At 41.0% G+C, this 21,632-nt stretch overlaps 1 protein-coding gene across 4 annotated transcripts in view; it reads right to left on the bottom strand.

Moving 5' to 3' along the window:
- The window catches only part of CTNND2 (catenin delta 2), a 928,369-nt gene that overhangs the window by 409,140 nt on the left and 497,597 nt on the right, over window positions 1-21,632 (bottom strand). For all 4 annotated transcript variants that reach the window (XM_031003315.3, XM_031003313.3, XM_031003314.3 and 1 more), the window contains 2 exons: window positions 15,760-15,932; window positions 3,059-3,623 (listed from right to left, as the gene is read on the bottom strand). In XM_031003315.3, coding sequence (XP_030859175.3) covers window positions 3,059-3,623; window positions 15,760-15,932 — 738 coding nt within the window. The remainder of the gene's footprint in view (window positions 1-3,058; window positions 3,624-15,759; window positions 15,933-21,632) is intronic.

The following is a 21,632-nucleotide window of genomic DNA, read 5'->3' as shown; positions in this document are numbered from 1 at the left end:
TCAGGACAGATTCAAAGTTACCTTCTGTATAAGTACTGTGTACTAACTAATGGCATCACTGGAATCTAAAAAACAAAATATTGGGGGCCAGGCGTGGTGGCTCACGCCTGTAATCCCAGCACTTTGGGAGGCCGAGGCGGGCAGATCACGAGGTCAGGAGATCGAGACCATCCTGGCTAACACGGTGAAACCCCGTCTCTACTAAAAATACAAAAAATTAGCCAGGAGTGGTGGCGGGCACCTGTAGCCCCAGCTGCTCAGGAGGCTAAGGCAGGAGAATGGCGTAAACCTGGGAGGCGGAGCTGGTAGTGAGCAAAGATCACACCACGGCACTCTAGCCTGGGTGACAGAGTGAGACTCCGTCTCAAAAAAACAAAAAAACAAAACAAAACAAAACTATTGGGTACTATGCTCAGTACCTGGGTGACAGGATCAACTGTACCCCAAACCTCAGCATCATGCAATATACCCAGCTAACAAACCCAGAGAGGTACCCCCTGAATCTAAAATAAAAGTTGGAAATTATATATTAAAAAGTCTCTTCCTAATTAGAGCCTTCCCTGGCCATCTATCATAAGTATTTTGATAATTTTCTGTCTTCCTAATTTGAAACAAGGCCAAGGATTTTGGCTGATTTCTTATCCCTAGGATCTAAATCAATGGCAGTACATAAAAGGTGCTTAAAAGTAATTATTGAAGGTGGCTAGGTGTGGTGGCTAAGGCCTGTAATCCTAGCATTTTGGGAGGCCAAAGCGAGCAGATCACTTGAGGTCAGGAGGTTGAGACTGGCCTGGCCCACATGGTGAAACCCAGTCTCTACAAAATATACAAAAATTAGCCAGGCGTGGGGGCAGGTGCCTGTAATCCCAGCTATCGGGAGGCTGAGGCGGGAGAATCACTTGAACCCAGGAGATGGATGTTGCAGTGAGCCAAGATCGCACCACTGCATTCCAGCCTGGGCAACCGACAGAGTGAGACTCTGTGTATATGTGTGTGTGTGTGTGTGTGTGTGTGTGTGTGTTTGTGTGTGTGTGTGTGTGTAGAATGATGAATTAGTGAAAGTCACTACCTATCCTGTATCCACTCTTCCTAGTCATCAGTGACAAATCTCTAAAATCACAACCCCGAAATTCCAAAAGCTGTTTTGCCATCTCTTGACCTAACTGCTCTTTCAACTAGCAAACCAAGTAGCTCCCAACTTCACAACGCCTCGAATGGTATCAAGCACACGAAATCAGGCATGGAGGTCTTGGAGTTCCAATATTCCTAATCTCTCAGAAGCATCGAGTTTGTCCCTTATACCTTCCCTGGGCCATAGTTTGCAACCTAAGTGCAATACAATCTATTTTTACAATGTACTTTTACTACCCCTTCTTAGATGCAATGATAGAAGGAGCTGTTGGCTCTATTCAGCTCCATTCACCCTCCTCTAACCTCTCCACAGGTATATTCAGCCATGTGGCCACACTCTCGATTGCTACTGAAATGATAGACTAGAACATGCAAAAGTCTACACAAATCACCCATGGGAGAAAGAACTGGAAGCTAAGACTCCTGATTTCTTTCATGAGGTAAGTGTAAGAAATGAAATGGCCTCTAGTAGGATGCCTGGACTCCCTGCGCCTCAGTCTCCTCTTCTCCGTGGTGGTGCGCATGGCTGAGAAGGGTGTCATGGAGTCTCGTAAGAACTCCACCCATCTCCCCCTTCTTGACATGATCTGGTAACTTAGTTTACAAAAGCGTTTACATGAAGTTTCAGTACATGTTCACTCGCCCCCTTTTCTAAGCAGATCGCTACTCCTGAGTCCCTACAGCATAAAGATTTAGGTACTCATACTGGGTTGGCACTAATAATTGTCTACCTCAAAAATTCTATTTGAGAGAGAGGCAGTGAGTGAGAGAATATGTTCATTTCAGTAAACGTAGCTAGCACAATTTTGTGGGCAGCGGCACCCTAGCCTGCATCCTGTTAGGCCAGGCCAGTCCACACTGGCAATTACTGTGCTGAATTAAAGACGCCCTTGGCCACCTGCCTCATGCATGCAACAAGTTCCTTTTTTAAATCCTATTTATCTTCACAGTCATCTATTTGTGTCAAGAAAGGAAGCATATGAGCACAGCATCTGTTACTAGAGTGACACAATTACCAAATACTTCTGTAAGGGAAAAAAAATTCACAATAAATCCGAGTTAGTCGTCAGGTGTTTCAGAAGACAAAACATTAGTCTTTCAATCATGGTGTCTTGTTTAAGCCGAGCATATGGTGCTAACAGCAGAGAGGCACCAGCGCAGCCTGGTCGCTGACGGGCATAACGACCACAGAAATGTCACCTCCTCTAAATTGGCAGAGGAAAGCAGGTTTCTCTCCCCAAGCCCAGCCCCTCCCTCCCTGTAGTAAAGCAGGTACAAATTTAAGGGACTTCATCATTGCTAACTTTGTCGCAAATGTTAGGACCCAAGTACATCCAATGACAGGTATGGGAGAGTCCTTTAGTTTTCCCAATAACTAATTTAGCAAAGATGTAAATAAATTCAAGCCAAAACAAAAGGGTAATAATTCAAGGCAATTCATTATTAATTATTTCCCCACTACTACTGAAAACTACGTAAGCTGAACGTCTAATTTGAGAAAATCCCTTACTTTTTCGACAATGAAATGTAGACAACTAAAGGTGACCCTGTCAATATTGCAACTGTTACTTGTTTTGCTTTTTTCTGGATACCATCAACAGGTCTATGGGATGCTTTCCTAAATGTGTCTTACTTTTATGAGTTAGTCTTTAGACTGCGGAGAGGGCAGAGAGAGAAGAGAGGAGAGAAGAGAGTGATATAGGTGTTAGAGATTGAGACACCACATTACTCCGGAAAAGAAGTCACTGACAAACTGTAGGGAAGATACTGACTTGTTCCAGGGAAGCCCTGGCGTTCTCTATCTCCTGCCACTACTGCAACCTGGCAGACAGCGCGCCCGACTTCGCTTCTGCTCAAGCCGGGCTGCTGCTTCCGCGTCCCCGCCACGCGCCCAGGTGAGCTGCGCCAGGTGGCAGCGAGCCTTTACCTGCCAGGCTGCCCGGCCTCTGGAGGGTGGCCGTGGCATACAGCTCCTGCGAGTGCTTGCTGTACTGCTCGGACGCGTGGACCAGGCGCTTGGTGGGCGACAGGGTGGCGTACGTGCCGATGGTGGAGCTCAGCTGGTGGATGGGCGAGGAGGAGATGGTGGACTGCACGGTGGGGGGCGAGGTCACGCGGATCGGGGACAGGCCGGCCGAGGACACGACGATGTTGATGGGCGAGCTGGTGCTGTAGGACTTGGCCAGGCGGCTGGGCGACTGCTTGGGCGAGGAGCCGCGCGGCGCGGCGTAGGTGGCGCCCTCGGGGGCCGAGCCGCCGCGCTGCAGCTTGGTGGGCGAACCGCCCTGGGGCGCGGCCAGCGGGGAGCCCCCACGCGGCGGCGCGGGCAGTGTGGAGCTGGAGTAGTAGAGCGCGGCGGCGGCGGCGGCGGGCGGCGCGTCCGGCAGGTGGAAGGCGCTGCCCAGGCTGGGCGCGAACGGCTCCCGCGGCGGCGGCGGCGGCGGCGGCGCGGGCTCGGGCCCCGCCAGGTGGCCGGCGCGGCTGGTCGTGCCCTGTGCCCGGGAGAGGAGAGAACACGCGCACTTAGCGAGGGAGAAGCACACGGCCCACCCGGCCCAGCCCGGCCCCGAGAGCAGAGGCACACCGGGGATGCCGCGGGCGCCCGGCGGCTCTGCGATCCCAGCTGCGCTCGGGGCGGTACGCGAACCTGCGCCCCGAACTCTCCTGGGGCGGATTTCTTGTCCTGACACTGGCACAGGCCAGCTGACTACTGGAGGGAAGTCACGTTTGACAAATGAGACCTGTGTTTGTTTACATGTAGATGTTATTTCGGAAATAGCAGAAGCATCGCATTAGTCACATAAAGATTTTTAAAGGCCCCCCCGACAGGGCAATCATGATCTCCCTGGTGGCAATCACAATCTGTTTGTTTTAATGAGAAATTCGGGCAGTAAATCTTTTTCTGTCCCCCACTCCCCACCCTTGCCCCAGGTCATTTCACTAGATACACTTTCTACCTCTGAGATTGGCCGAGTTACATACTTATCTGGAGAACATCAAGAATAAACATACTGCTTACAGTTTATTCTGTTGCTATTGTCGCGTGGATTCTTCTTTTTGGACAATGAAAAGTTAAACGGAGGGAAAAATACTAAGTCAGAATGAATTCGCTTCGTCTTTTCAGCATTAAAAAAAATTCTAGAGGAATTAGAGCAATTGGAAATGAGAATGCTAAAAAGGCCTCCCTTTTCTAGATTTTAATACTGGGCTCCCAATCTTTCAGCATCTTTCTCTCTCTAGCTCCCTTTAAGAGCCCCCTGCAGCTGTGTCTTCAAATTGAAAGCCATTCGCCTCTCATTTATTTACAAGAACACAAAAGACAACAAGGGCTGGGGAGGAGCTGGAGAGACAGTTGGAGGGGAAAGCACTTTCCTTGAATCTTGTCCAGAGACAAATTTGCATTCGAATGAAAACACTACATTGTCAACCACTTCTGGGCAGGAGGTCTCAGATCTTCCAGGCTTTCCCGGGGGAGCAGAGAGGATTTTGAGAGCCTGCTGGTGTGAAGAGGGAGTAGGATTGTACACAGAGTTGGAGAGAAGCTGGGAAGGAGGGATTTGAAATGAGGGATGAGAGGTGGGTGGGGAGGAGGACTCGAGAGAGATGGAGGGAAGGGAGGAAGAGAAGATTGAACAGATGCTAGCCATTAAAAGTTTCAATTATGCCTCTCTACCGGTTTTGGAATGGCAATTGGCAAATAATAGACTGGGCACTTTCACTGCACATACACAGGCATTCCAAATTTTATCTGGGATGTCAAGTTCATATGCAGATCTGAGGGAGTTAATTGAGCAACATCAAAATTCTCTATTAGGAGCAGCCTAGCATAGGAGGTAAACAGTTTGGTGAGAGACTTTCTCTATGCAGAGTGTGTGTATGTGTATGCATATGTATTTATGTACGGTATATATATTTTAAATATTCTCACACACACATGCAATCCATAAAGCAATTATTTTAATGTTAAGAGTGAAAGTAAAATGTAAGCTCCATGAGTTTGTTCAATGATGTGTCCCCAGCAACTAGAACAGGGCCTGATTCCTAGCAGAGACTCCAGGAATATTTGTGGAATGGTTCCTCAAGTTAGTCTCAAGGCTATGAGGGTCTTATATGTGGAGGATGGGTGACGAACACTACAGATGTAGGTGTGCTCACTCTGAGCCCCAGAGAAATAGTCTAGCTTCATCCAGAGTCATTGAGGGGGTGGCTTTGATGCAATTTTGCTTCTCTCCCAGTGGCAGCTCTGAGCATGAAACATGTATTAAATAGATTGGGCTTCTCAAATCTAGCTGTATATTATAATCTCCAAGGGTGCTTTTAAAAAAAATCTCAATACTCATGACTTACCATTGCCATTTAATTCAGCATCCCTGAAGGTGAGACCATATATCAGTTTTTTTTGGAAGCTCAGCAGGTGATCTCACTGTGCAACCAAGTATGAGTTCCACGTCCCCCTAGAGCAGTGGTTTTCAAAGGGAGGTCCCTGTTCCCACAGCTGCAGCATCATTGTGGATGGTCTTTTCAGCATTAAAAAAAAAAAAAATTCTAGAGGAATCAGACCAATCAGAATCATACCCCACCATAAACTGAACAAACTCTGGGGGAGGGGCTGAGGGATCTGGGTTTTAGCCAGTACTCTGGGTGATTATGGTGCTGGTCAAAGTTTGCCAACACTGCTCCAGAAGACACTTGGATTTGGAGGGTGCGGAGTGGGCCCCAGAGTCTGCATTTCTAACAATCTCCCAGAGCAGGCAAATGCTGCTGCTCTGAGAACTACCACTAAGCTGCAGACATTTTTCTTCTGAAGCTCTACTGGGGTTCCCTATCAACTGGGGCCTGAGCAACACTCAGCCATGCAGAACACAGCTGGCAAGTGATGGAAAAGCATCCGACAAAAATTTCTGAAAACCCTTCCCACAGGAACAAAATGAGAAGAAAGAACCCTTTCTCTAAGGTTTCAGGAGCACTCTCTGCTCCCTGTTTACAACAAAACAAAAACTTTTTGTTATGTCTTGGCTATGTAACATTAATAAAATAACCTTAGAGTACACTAACGATGCCATTACCAAATAGCATAATTTTTAATAAATACTAACTAAAGCATACCAATGTAAATGAGAATATTAAGTCGGTATTCATTCTAATATTTAAATATTAGAACAACATGTATCCTGTGAAAACCTTAATACTTTTTACAAATACTTTATTTTTCTTGTAATCTGTCAAAACATCTAGTCTCAGGTGTACTAAGTGCTGAATATGACGTCTCCTATGTTTTCTTAAATGCACCCCAAATCTGTAGAAGTCTTGACAACTGCCACATGAGCTGCAGACATTTTGACAAGCTACGGCAACCAATTTGAAAGTCTTTTAGATATTATAGGATCTTGGTAAAATTGTGCTAATAATTTTGGCATGAAAAAAGGAAAAGTATAAACAATAAAATTTTATATACTGTTTAACATAGTAAGTGGTATTGTCCACTGCGTACTAAAATGCACTTCCAAAAAAGCCTCCTGAATCCATTTGCGTAAGAAGCCATCATCAACTAGAGCACCTTCTCAGGAGCACCAGCTACACTGGTGAGTTACCAGCAATGCTTTCTACAACGTAGAGAATGTTCTCAATCTGTACTGCTCAATATGGCACCGCTGAACACACGGGCTGATTGACAGCTTGAAATGTGGCTAATCAGCTGAGGAACTTCAGTACACACTTAACTTTAATTAAGTTAAACAGCCACATGTGACTAGTGGCCACCTTCTTGGACAGCACAGTTGTCTAAGCCCCTCTGCAGTTTACAATAAATAAACCAGGGGTGCTATACTCCATTTCAATGGCTTACAGAGTAATAAATGCCTAAGAACTATTCTTTGGTTAAACAGAGAAATTTGTCTTGCAGCATCATTTGAATAAAAACAAAATTTGGGGGAGCCTCTTTTCACCCTTGTGCTTACGTTTTCTTTCATTACTGAATTTGATTTAGTAACTCTTTGTCAGTTAAGGTTACCTGAGGCTGTCATTCAAGCCAGCTGCACAATCATAGGATAGTTTGTTACTACCCATCGTTGCATTAGAAATAATCGAAACACATTTCAACACATACAGAATTGTATTCACTTTAGCGTCACAAGAGTTCAATTCTACCTTAAAAGTATGTTAGCACTATAAAGCTGCAAATCTGATTTTAAAGTTAGAATTCAAGTAAAGTTTCATTTTCCATTTTTAAACTAAAGATTACTACATACTGCTTCCCTGGAGATATTTGGAAATGTGTGTGTACATGCAAAGAGAGTTGAAATAATTTTTTATTGATGTGTGACTCTGAAAATAAAAATAATGATATAACAAATTTAGATATACTTGGAATAGACTGGGCCCCATCCTTGGTCACACCATCTAGGCTGTTGGCAGAGACAATTCTTTTTTTTTTTTTTTTTTTTTTTTTGAGACGGAGTCTCGCTCTGTCACCCAGCCTGGAGTGCAGTGGTGCCATCTCCGCTCACTGCAAGCTCCGCCTCCCGGGTTCACGCCATTCTCCTGCCTCAGCCTCCCGAGTAGCTGGGACTACAGGCGCCCGCCACCACGCCCGGCTAATTTTTTTGTATTTTTAGTAGAGACGGGGTTTCACCATGTTAGCCAGGATGGTCTCGATCTCCTGACCTCATGATCCACTTACCTTGGCCTCCCAAAGTGCTGGGATTACAGGCGTGAGCCACCGCGCCCGGCCGACAATTCTTGACTCTGTCTCATTCTCAGCTCTTTGGATCAGTCTCAGCCTGGAGGGCAACTTTATTTGTCTTTCCCACTCCTTCAAAATGAGGATCCCATTTATGAGAAATGGACAAGGAAGAAGAATGTTCACAGATAAACAACCCCATCAAGGAGATGTTCTGATTCAACAGTTTCTGATAGGTAGAGTATGGTGCACATTAAGTGTAGTTCAGTTCTTGTTTCCCTTATGGGAAATTTTTCAAGAAAAATATGGAACATTAACTCACCAAAGCTATTACAAATTATTTATCTGTATACATATGTTTCAGATGGGTCAGATTTAGGATATATTCAGTGTCACAATTTTTACATTAGATGGTGTGTGTGTGTACTCAGTGGTATATTGAGGCCTCTTGTGTAACTGTAGATGCATTGATATCTATTTTATAGAACTGTTTAAGGGGAGGATGTATTTACAAAGTATAGTAGAAAAAATATTGAAATGGGAAGTTAGGGAATATGTACATTATTCCAACAGCCATTAATGAACAGTACTCAAGTTTGATGCATTAATTTACTCACTGACTCAATAAACCATTAAGAAGAGCCTACTACAGTCTGGGAATCCCTACTCTGAAAATCCAAAATCTGAAATCCAAAAATCCCAAATATTTTGAGCACTGACATGAATGTCACAGTAGAAAATTCTACACCTGACACCTTTGCTTTCTGATGGTATAATGTACATAAACTTTGTTTCATGTACAACATTATTAAAAATGTCATATAAACTTACCTTCAGGCTATGAGTTATGTATGAAACACAAATGAATTTTGTCTTTAGACTGGGGGGGGAGTCCCATCCCCAAGAAATCTCATTATGGATACGCAAGTATTCTAAAATCGCCCCCCCCCAAATCTGAAATCCAAAACACTTCTGATCCCCTGCATTTCAAACAAGGGATGCTCGACCTGCCTACACCATGTACAAATGAGGAGTTTGTTTTTGAAGAGCTCTCAACAATTCCCTTATATGGAGTATTTTACTTTGATGTTATTTTGGAGATCTATCGATGGAGTATATTTGTTTGTACAGAATACTATCTGACCACAATTAAGACACTGTTCTTTGGGGGAGTAGGAGCCCCTAAGAATATGGCACTCTTAAACCAGAAAGTGGCACTGGTCTTAGTGCCAAGCACATTTGCTTCCAGATTCTTTCACGCTGAATGTTCTATGGAGGGAGTAGGAATGGCAGAGGAGTCATAAGGGGACAATTCTCAGAACTTGAAAATTTATTCAATCCTCATTCTTTGGGGATCTGGCAGTGCAAACAAAACAAAACAAATCCCCTCAATGCTTATATCCAGTTAACAAGAGACCTGACAGCCTGTAATCTCTAAGGAATCTTGACTTCTCATCATGAGTAAGCCCTGTCACTAAGCAAAAGCACATTTTATAAAGCAGGCTCATGATTTATGAGCAGTCCTGTGAAGATGCATTTAGACCTGCCAAGTTTTCTTAAATTGCCAGCAAGGCCCCCAGTTCTGGGACAGGAGGCCTATTTGCCCAGGATGCTGGGCAGCCGGGCCGACAGTGTCAGGAATGGAGAACTGGAGCCCCGTTTTGTGGCTTCCCTGAGTCCAGCTTAACGGGATCAGCAGTCTGCTCCCCCATTCACTGTACTCATCCCTTTCTGTTTTCCTGGGATTACAATCAGACTGGCAAACCTAGTTACTAATGATGTCTTCCTTTTCCAGATAATATTGGCTGGTGGCACCTAAGGTCACCACAGGGAGCAGTGTGCCCAGGCAAGCACAGGGTTATGACAGGTGCAGCTGGGGAGCACATTCAAAGGAAGGCACAGGCCACAGGGCCAGGGCCACAGAGGAGTCAAAATGTGAATGTGGCCACGGACTGGGGGAGGAAGACATTGGAGCTCATGTGTGAGGAAGATGTCTCAATGCAGAGTGGTTTAAGTTGTGACAAGGACATGAGAAAGTAAAAGCAATGACAAAATGTACTCCTTCAGTGAGTTAAGAAAGGCAGGATCAATCCTGCATAATAAAAAACAGGGCATGGCTTAAAGATGACATATTCAAAGAAGTCTGTTTCTACTGAGAGCACTCTGGTAAGGTAACTGAGTTATACCAGCTCTGTGCTGCTGATGAACAGTTTTAAGAAGTTGTTGCACTTTCCTAGTTTAAGTTTGTCTAGCTTTGGGCTTGCACACAAAGACAGACAAGGCGATTTACTCTCACAGTTTTGAAACATGAAGAAATCACCAACTCCAAAATGCTTACAGTCATATTTAGTACTATATGAAATGTTCCTATAATATAGTGCAAGTAAAACAAATCTACATCCCCAAATAAGTTGTGTGCCTTGAACTTACTCCCTGGGATGTAATGAATTTGCTTGAGCATGCACACCATTGCTCAAAAAATTTGGAAAGTTTTCTTTTCAAATCATCTTCCAAAGGAATGCCATTCTTTAATTCCAAAGGAAGAAGACTCTGGTACTGTGAGAAAAGTTTGATTTTGTCAATAACTAAATAAAATCATCCAGGGCCTTGTTTGATGATTCTCTTGAGGGGTGCTGGTTTTGGTAAAAGCTAATATGTAACATAAGAGAAGAGATAGCTTCTATGCACATTTTATACACCTTCCCCGAAATCATCACCACTGGGATCATTACTGTTGGTGAGAAAATAAGGGCTGGGTTTACCTGGTGGTGATGTCCCACTGACACTGAAAGGTGGTGTCCACAACAAACTGAACTTAAGTAACGGAAAACCCAAGGTACTTGGAAGAAATTCCTTTCCTCAGATGGGAACATCCAGATCAAAAGGACCATAAAAGCAACTATATCCCTGGAAATAATAACAGAAACCACCTTCGCTGCTTTCTCTCTGCCCGATGGTCCCAAAATTATGGAGAAGGGGGAGAGAAAGAACAAGAGAGAAAGTGAGAGAGAGAAATTTTGCAAACTATTTTGTCTCTGCCACTGCAGTTAGAAGGAGGTGGCAATGGATTCATTTTCCCCAGGTCTCTAAGTCACAAGTGCAAACATGGTGACGTAGATTTTTGCATCCTTGAGTACTGATTTTTCCTACCCTTTCACCTCCCTTTAATGAAAATTGATTAGGATCATTATCAGTAAATGTTCTGAAAAGTATTTCATATGGCCATTTCTGTGGTCTACCAGTGGAAAGAAAATAGAGAAGAAAGAAATAAAGCAATGATGTAAGTATCTTATGAATTTATCTTGAAGAATACGTAAGGAGAGATTTCTTGATGGCAACTCTTTCTTAAAACCTACATGAGCACTGGCAAAAATATACTACACAGAACTTTATTTCAGCAAGAGGCTCATTTAATATAACTGCAATAGCCCAAATATTTGCTCAGAAGAGAAAATGTTACAGCAAAACACATATACACCCTCTCTGCCATGAGAAACGTTTCCATTATTGAAGCCAAACTACATTTGCTTATCCTGGAAAGAGAAAATGGAGAGAAAAGATTTTAAAGCAAAGCAAGGAATAGGGATTCACAACAGAGAGTCATCCTAAAACTATCTTAAAAACAAATATTCTGCCACTTTCCTGCAAATATGGGCCAAGGAAAATATGTGAAACAATATGAATTCTCTTCTAAATGTTGCACAGTGTATACATTTACGTTAAAAATATCTCTGCAATTTTTGTGTTTTCCAAATTTATTGGTGACTTTTCTCTGCAGGTTTTACCTAACAACAACTTATTTCATAATTAAGCAAATGGGAGTGAAGTCATACTAGCTGTCTTTACCACCCTTTTTATTCAACACTCAGGACATAGGTGTTTACAGGGAACTTGCTCTTCCTTCAATTTCCCCTTCCCCTCAGCCTTCACATCCACCTGCATGAGTGTGCACCAATAAGCAATGTTCCAAACACAATGAACACACTTCCTTCTGAAAGAAGTGAGCAGATGGTATACTTATGATTATGATATAGCATTAATGAGGACTTTTAAGACACAAAAGTCAGCAAAACATTAAATAGATAAGCCAGATCAAAAAGAAATGGAAATTTTGTTTCTCAAAAAGTGTATTGCTTTTCTAGAACACTTACCACTGTTCAGTTTTATTTTAGAGAACCATCATACAATTCTTAATTTCTTACAGCAAGCAGGCCATTTCCCTAAGATTGCAGTTGTGCACACTGTTCAATTCTACTGGAGAACATGCAAAGATTTCGAAATCTTTAGGCTTGTGTACTCCTTTGCCAGTGCTCTGTCTACAGATGTATATTTTTATATTTCTTGCATAGTTTTTTTGTTTGAGGGACAAAATGCTTGGTGAAACTATTTTTTATTTGGACATGGGGTGAAACCAACATGTTTAGAGTTGGTTTTTGGCTCCTCTTTGCCAGAAGTTTTATATTTAGCATTTCATATAATCCAATGGAAACTTTATGTGAGTGGAGAAAGCCAACTTCTTTATCTTCTAGCCCACCCACAAACCAGCACAGAATAATTATAAAACATCAGTCTGGTTTTGGCAGAACCTGATGGATATCTGGTGAACCCTGGGTCAATTGTGAGGGATATGAAGGTAAGTCTTGCATCGTTCTCGCTCTTGCAGCAGGGCAATCTAATAGGAAGAAACAGACTTAAATGAAACTAACTATAGGATATCACTTATTATATGACAGAGTAATGTTTTTAACACATAAGGTAGATCATGTCGTTCCTCTGCTTGAAATTCTCTACTGGCTCCTTACTTCACTCCCAGTAAAAAAAGGAATCCTACCAATGACTGAGTGGTTTCCCACCACCTCACAACTCCTGCAGTCCACTGTAGCCACTCTGGCATCCGTGCTGCTCTGTCAGCATGCCAGGCTGCCCCATCCAGGGGCCACAGCATTTGCTGTGCAGAGGGAGCCATATAGCTTCCTTCTTCTTCTCCATGTCTTTGCCCAAAAGTCTCCTCGAGGTCCCTATCATGCTGCACTCCCCCATGCACTTTGGATCTTGCTTACCCTGGTCTGTATCCATTTCCTTCCCATAGAAACCATCACTTTCTAATGTACTGTGCAATTTACTTATTTGCTGTGTTGATTTTCTGAGTCTCCATCCCTGATGCTAGAATAGAAGTTCCTTGAGGACTGGGATCATGTCTACTTTCTTTACTTCTCCATCCCAAGCACATGGGCTCATGGCATCAATTGGCACATGATAAACATCTTGAATGCATCAAAGAATAACCTAGACACACAAAGGTGAAGGTTGACCTGGAAGAAGAAGGGGTCTGTGGAGGGGTGACCTACACAACTTATTTAGAGGCTGGGGCAGGAGCTTGCAGCATAGCTGAGCAGAGTGCTGGCAGTGGGGAAAGGATATCTGTAAATCAGTTCAGGTCACTTTCTAGAATGGCCTTGGGGTCTGATGGGAAGGGTAGTCTACTCTCTCTCCTCTGGACCAGCTCCATGAACTCATCCTAAGTCTCAGAAGAATGATTTTAAAGAATAACATCAGAGAACAAATATTTTATGGCAATTTGGGTGGCTTACAGTTTGAGTTTTGGGCTGATAAGTTGGGGCAATGTGGGTTACACACATATCATCAAGGCCTGTTGTAGATCCTGGTGATGATCACTGAATAAGCATTTATTACGCTGAATAGAGATTTTTAAATACTGAAATTAGAATCTTTGAGCATTTATAATACTCCTTTGAAATTACATTTAAATTTACAAACCAGATAAAAAATTATTGCTTTACTTTAGAATTACATAGTTTTTTAGAAAAAAATAGAATATTTTTGTTTTGATTGATTATTGACCATACTCACTTGGTCTGACATCTGTTAGCCATCGTTTGAATTATATTAGGCCTTGTGGCAATTTATTATTACAGGATATTGTAAAAATTAACCTCGGCTTGAAGGAGTAAGATTTCACACGGATCAGAATTTTGAAAAGAAAAGTATCACACCACTCAAATAGAGGGATCTGAACAATAGTGTCATTATTGGAATGGAATGTGGCCTCCCTTCTCTCAAGGGTATAACACTAAAAGCAGAGTGAAAATGCTGGCTTATTTGTTGAACGTTTCTCTGACATTACATTGAAGTCACAGGCGCTACAGAATATTCAATAAGCATCCCTTTCATACTTCAGCACACAGCTAAAGTAAATTATAATACCAATATCTACCACTGAGTTAAATAAATGAGAGTTCAGATATTCCACAATGGTTTCCCTTCTGTTAGTAGAGTGAATTATAACATTTCAACTCCTGGTTTGATTATTCATACTTGTGCATCCTACCCACTGCCAGGTAAGTGAGTCTACCAGTAACCTTTGCCTCAAACTTAAGTTATATCTTTGAACATTTACATTTATCGATGTCTTCAAACTATAACTCTGATGACTTCAGATACAGAGCTTTGATATCTTTATAACTTAGTAACCCTTTCTGATTAAACTTTAAAGCAACTTTGAATGTGGGTAGAGGGACAGGCCCTTTATCTCAATGGAATGTTTTATCAGTTCCTCTTACCCACATTCCTATCATTCAGCATTGTGAGAAGGTAAGACTTACAAAGCCACTGATGAACAAGGATGTTGCTTGAAGAAGGTAATCATATTTTAAAAATTGTTTCTGGCACAGTAATTTAATGTTAGTAGTGGAAATCCAAAAAACTTTCAGCTCCTGCTTCAATAATGTGAATGTCACATAAATGAACACATAGTAGTGCCTGCACCAGGCTATTAACCCTCTTTGCCTCTCACCTCTGCATTCATTTCTTGGGGCTATGTGGCTTGCCAGGTGCTCCTGATACAAACATGAAAAAAGTCCTGACCTCAAGTAGCTTTCAGTTTAGTTAGAGGAATGCCTGGATGGATAACATCAATAAATTGGTGAAAGAGATGGGCTCGGGGGTTACAGAGCCAGTGGTGCATAGTGAGCATTTCAGAGGAAGGGTTCCTGGAAGAGACAGTGCCCAATAAATGCAAAAGGGCTGAAACTAACTTTGTCAGCTGCAAACGTGATGTGGGGCTTGCAGTTCTTCATTCCAGAAGCAAAAACACAGAGGTTAAAAGGACTTATGTTGCTGAAAATAAGCTTAAAACAAGACAGCCTTCCAATAAATTAACTCTGGCGTTGATGATCAAAATTATACTCTGGTGGGTACCTCAAAATTATAAAAACTAAAATATTAGCATCCCTTCTCTCCTCTCGTCTAAATAACAACATTTACATCTTTCTTGAAAAAAAAAATCATTTCCAGATTGGTAGCTGCTTCTTTTTACCAAGAGTTGGTTTTAACTGCAGCTAATGTATTTGTGCAGTGAAACTGTAAGATCAAGCACCTGCCTTAAAGAAACAATGGAGGGCAAATTTCAAAATCAGACTTCACAAAATGCAGCTATGCCTAAACTCATCACAATTATTTTCCAAACAGTTCTGTTTACCTGATTACACATTTATAGTATGTTTCTTTATATTAATATCAAAAACCACAAAGCAATCCCATGCTTTTTTTAGGAGACACAAGACTCAGTATTTTTTCCGAGTACACTCACAAATTCAGAATGTATGTCATACTTATATCACATATAGACATAGAGGGAGTAACTAGATGGACACTGACATAGTCACACAGGGAAACATATATAAGACAGGTATAGCATGAACAATACATAGATATTTCTAAAGAAAATGTCTGTAATTTAGCATTACTCCATAATTGTATTTTATTATTTTTTTCCTTCATTCACAGCACCAAAGGGCATTTTCCCTCAAGTTGAGGGACACACCTACAAAAAGGCAGGCTGGATCTCCACAATCTCCACATCCACTGCATGCCCATTCCCCACCTGTCCCCTTGGAGTCCACTGACACCATACAGCACTGGGTACCTACCTGGCTGAAGCTCTGGCCTGTAGCTCGGGCTTGTGTGCCTCGGGCCGGGAGCTGTGAAGGGGTGGTTTCCCCCAGGGCCAGGGTCTGGTTGCTATGGTAGCTGGCCGGATACTGGAAAGACCCTTCAGGTTTGGAATTGAGCTGAAGTGCACTCTGGGACAGCAGGCTGGGCCCTGCATTGAAAGTCATTTAGAGCAGTCAGTGACAGTCTCAGTGAAGCAGAAATGACATGTATTATTTATTGAGAGTAGCCTAGAATTATCTCACGCACATGATTCCAGCCATCCACACTTAAAATTCTGAGAACTAAAATGACCATATAATTTGACTCCAGCTCTCAGATGAGATTTTTTATTTTTATTTTTTATTTTTGGTGGTGGTTTAAAAGTTCTCAAAGGAGTAGATTTTTCAAATGATCTCATCCTGACCTACATAGAGACATTTCTTATGAGACAAATTAGTTAATCAAGTAGTTATTTTGGGATCAGACAATATCAGAAACATTTGAAATAATGTAAAACTCTACTTTTTGGTACCTGTTAATTTTGCTAATATAATTATATCTCCTACTTAATGATCGAGATCCTAAAACACTCGAAACCTTCCAATCACTGACAAATTCTATTGTATAAATAGTGATATAATACCTCAGTGCCTGAAGGGTAGACAGTGTTTAAAATATTAATAGCTCTTTGTACGATGTGGAATTCACCGTCGCCTCACATAATCCCTGATGACTGGTTACCTTTACCATCACAGCAGTGCACAGTAGGAGAACAAAGAGAACATACAGTGTTCAAATTCATGCCACGAATGTAGTTGATATTACAAGGGGTGAAGAATCAGTTTCTGGTCTTACTTAATTATACGTTGCATATGAAATTGTGTTTTGTTTTCTTATATTCTATTTAGATGAGATCCTTGCAAACATTTTCCCATTTTCTTTTTAAGCAAATTTTCTTTGATCAAATTTAATACTCTCTTTAGGGATCAAATAAATATGGAGGAGAGTAAATGTGCTTGTTATTTTCCATTGTGTGTGTTTGAGAGGGGCTGGGGTAAGAAGAGCGTGTCAGTGGCAAAAACTTGGCAATACAAGTTTTCTCCTGTCTCTTTGTACCATAGTACAAAGTCATATATTCGATGGAATGTAATAATACACATATAGACTATAGCATAACCATTAAATCATTCTTGATCCCCCTCTTTGGCTGTTTTAGACAATAATATCACTTCTGATAAGTATGAGCAAATTTCAAGTTCCTTATTTTTTTCCTTTTAAGAATGGAACATGACTTTTTATATTTCGAATGAGACATGATGTGGATCACCTTTCATAAAAATAATGCATCCTCTTTTAAATAACATTGGTTCACAAAATCTTTGGCACTTAAAGCCTTCCCAATCCCTCTGATTTTCTGATGGAACTTTGAAACAACATCAAGATATTTTTTCATCAGTATTTGAAACAACATGAAGATAATTTTTCATCAACATTTTATATTGAATAATATGCCAATTAGCTAGTACAGTTATTTTGGAATCTATGCAGTTTCTGGGGAAAAAAAAGGTAAGCAAGGAAATAAAAGTGTTTTCATCCAGCCACAACTTCATCATGAAGGGTATAACAAAAGTACAAATGCAATCCCTTTACTTTTAATTTAAGAAACCCAGTCCTGAGAAAACAGTATGTACCAGATGGTAACGTTTCCAATAGCCTGGAAAAAAAATCATTTATTCTGTCCTAATGGTATTATAGGACTCAATCACTGAATATAAGTAAGTCTCTGAGGGGAGATGCATTTAGAATTTGATTCTGGGTGCCAGTAACGTATTGTCCCTACCACTGCTATGGAAGCTGCCAGGCCCAGCAGAGTCAAAGAACAGTGTCTGAGGTCCAAGTGACAGGCAGGCTGAGATAAGGGAGAGCCTCTGGAGGTGGGGCAAGTGGAGACTAACCATAAAGTGGAGGAGAAGGAGGTGGGCACTGGGAAGACAGTGACAACTGTGGCTAAGGGCTTTACCCTTTGTCCCTCTGAAGGTCACATTTTAATGGTGGGAGTGAGCTATGGTGGAAAAGCAAAGGCCTTTTCAGCTGGGTGGTCACCATTCTACCTGACAAAGGAGGGCTGCCCGCTGCAGCTTTCTTGGTTCTTTCTTTTTTGTACAGTCTACCTGGGCATAATGGCTTGTACTGGCCATCCTCTCCACCCCCCTTGGGATAGTAATGCATCCTAAGGGCAAAGAAGGTTAAAGCAGATACAACGACAGTGCACAGACCTTTGGATATATCAATAGAATGAAGTAAATAAACACATAAAGAAAATACTTAATTTCATGGAAGAAGTTTAGCATTATCTTAAAACACAGTTGCATGTCCTCATTATTTGTCTTTCAAAGAGAATGCAGGAATTGCTCTGAAGAACTGTTTTGAGTATGTAGTTAGCAAGTTAAATAACTTTGTATATTCTGAATAGACTCATACAATTATCTCCAGAAACTTACAAATGCTGTCTGTACAGTATCTTCTAATGACAATGTAAAGTCCCGTTTCAAAAGAATTTAAATTAAAAATGTGGTTTACTTGCTCCCAGAATATATATGATAGAATAATGAAATCTCTTCATCTTTTATAGAATCAGTTGTGTATTTGATCAGTACTCAATGAAAAGTAACCAGGATTTTCTATCTCATTACTCTATTCATACATCTCAAGTACTGAAAACTAGATGTACTCTGACAAAAGTAATTGCAACAATGAGCAATGTATCAGAATATTACAACACTGACATATCACCTGGCAAGGACAGAACAGTCAAGACAATAGCCAAAACCATGTATGCATTTTAGAATGTTTTTCCATTGCTCACTAGGTTTTAAATCAGTGTCATTTACTCATTCTAATTTTAGAGAGCACAGACATACGAGTATATGAAACACGTTAAAATTTTAGGACAATTCTTAATTACTTTATAATGAAAGTACAATTTAAATTTAACTAACTTTCAACTAGCTTTATTAATATTACTGTGCAATGAGGTAGAAAATACAAATTTGCCAAGGATTTAAAAAGCATTTATAGTTTTGGGCTTTAAATTATGTTTTTTTTTCCTCTGGAACTTTTGACTTTTTAATCAAGCCTTGCTTGGGCTAGAGGTAAAACGAGGCTGTGGTCCTGAACCTATGGAATCTATGACCTGAAGGATGTGGGTGATATGGAAAGAAATGGTAGACGAAGAGAAAGAAGCTGGACCCTAACATTTCACCCAGGGAAACAGGCTATTGTCTTTAATGTAATGATTTCCAGTAGACATCTGAACTGTGAGCAACAGCGGATCATCATGTCCTTCTTGGCTACAGAGAGCAGAAGCCGTGGTCCCATTTGCCTTCAAGACGCTGACCTGAGGGGTCACAGTGACTTCTTTGACCATCTGGCCCTTCTCCATGATAGAATAGTCCTCAGAACTGAGCCCAAGGGTTTTCCCAAAATGAATCACCCCTGTGAGCCAGGAAGAGAAGGTGAAACCATTTCCTGATACATTGATGATGCTTAAGACAGTTTTCTTTGTTCTGAACAAAACCTACTAGCCTTAACTGGATAGAGAGAAGAAATTCCAAGGGAACTACAAAGTTGATTCCATTAATCCTAAGAAGATACATGAAGCAAGGATCTTGAGTGTAACACCAATGTCTCAATATGTTTTCACATGTATGAATTGGTTAGAGACTACACAGCAACCTGTGAAAAAAACTGCATGATCTTCATTTTTGTCCTAGAAGTACAGGCAGAGGCAAAGAGGTTAAATTGTCAGCCAGTGTCACAGACATGGTAACATGAAGAGGCTTGGATCCTTATCTTCTGTCTCCAAGTCCAAAAGCTGTTGTTGTTTATATCAAAGCACTGTTTCTTTAAGTCATATATACATGTCAGCAGTTTAAGGCTGAAAAAGTCCTGTGTAAACAGAAATCCACTTGTTTGCAGGAGAAATCTTCATGCCTCAGATTTTGGTGCTTCTCCAGTGAACTGCTGCTTACAGATTCCAGGTGCTGGCTAGAGGAAACCCGCTGTCCACTACTTGTGGGACAAAATCAATCTCAGAAGATGTAGAGGTTGAAATGTTAATTTTCCGCATAAAAATTCAGACCCACTTATAGTTCATATCAATACAGACACTATATAACACAGACACAATATGGCCAGCTTCTTCTGATCAGATTAACTGAGTATTTTAGAGTTTCCATGATTATGTGCACTTGTTCTGTTTGCATAGTTTTAAAGAGACTTTATTTGGAATTGCTAATATTTGCCTGCGTTAGGTGAACATCTGCCTTAGAATACAGTAGACCTTCAATTAAAGAATATACTTTGTAATAATACAGAAGAGACCAGGGTCTACAATGTGGCATTCCCGAGTTATTCTATAAGTCACAACCACACTAATGGAGTATCTGAACGTGTGTTGAAAAAAATCCAGGACTGGACATCCACAGACCTGGGCTCTAGCCCATCTCCATACTTATTTGACCATAGATGATGATGACAAAGATGATGATGACAGTGACAGTAATGACCAGTTAACCTTTTTTGAGTACTTAAGAAGTTCCAAGGATTGTCCTGAGCAGTTTCCATCTACTAACCCATTCAATTTTAATGACATCTAAGCGAGGAAGGTACAACCATTCCCACTAATGTCGGGGGAACTGAGGGATCCATTAACTGAGACCTCACAGTTACTGGTGGGCCTGGGGTTAAACAAAAATAGCAGACTGGCTTCAGAATGTGTGTTCTTAAGCACACTTCATGATTCTGTCACAACAAGTTGTAATCTTTCCAAATTTGAACACCTAAGGAGATAATGGATGTGCAAGTGCTTGGAAAAATTTTAACTGCTATATAAATATCAGTTATTATTATCTGATTATCTAATTGCATAGCCAGATGGTCTGATAATAATAAAACCTTCACAGGGATATTTTGGTCTTGAAAACCTTATTGTAGGACTCTCCCACACATTGTTTATGTTTTCTTTCAACAACCTGCAAGCTTTCATCTTACAAACAAAACATACAAGGCACAGTTCATTAAAATGGCCTGCATGCAATAAAACAACAACAACAAAACTAATGTCAGAGCAAATAGATGAGAAGCTAAAATCTTTTGGCACTTAGAGACAGTTCTCCATTTCCTCAGCCTGAAATTCTTTTTTCCATCAACCTCAAAACTCATTCTCAAACTTAAACTGCTGCTTAAATGTCACCTCCCAATATTTTAATAGAAAATATTAAGTAAGAATAAAGGAAACAGATGGTAGAATTTACATACAAAAGAGTTATTGGACCATTACAAAATCAATGAGAAAAATTATTGATTATTTCTAAAATTACCAAACTGATTTAAATAGATTCAAAGCACTTTGATCAGACTTAACTCTGCAGAATAAAAATATTCTGTTTAAATTTCACTACTAATGATTTCATTTGTAGCAGCAGTTTCACCTTTATGGGTTCTGGAAGAACTTGCCCATTTACAAATTAACTTAGAGTAAGAGGTAGCTACTGGTGATAAAGTGGTTGTTTTATCCTGATCTTCATTAGTAACTTATAAAGCTCATTTGGAGGAGTTTCTCTGAGGAGGTCCCCTAAAAATAGTGGCTCAGCGAATCTACCATTCCAAAAATGAACTGAGAGAAAAAGCCCAAGGGGCTCGTTATGCAAGAAAGCTTCACAGTTGATGGGGAGGTGTGTTTATAAATTTCATTTCTAAGCCTCTGTCTCCAGAATATCTATTTCGTCTGGTCAGTTGCTTTCAGTGTGTAATGCTTTATGTGAAAATTAAAACGTTAATGGTCCCAGGAATATAGAAGTACCCATTT

Source organism: Gorilla gorilla, chromosome 19, assembly GCF_029281585.2.
Source record: "Gorilla gorilla gorilla isolate KB3781 chromosome 19, NHGRI_mGorGor1-v2.1_pri, whole genome shotgun sequence".
Taxonomy (NCBI): domain Eukaryota; kingdom Metazoa; phylum Chordata; class Mammalia; order Primates; family Hominidae; genus Gorilla; species Gorilla gorilla.
Note: the sequence above shows the minus strand (reverse complement) of the source record. Positions and strands in the feature narration are given on the sequence as shown.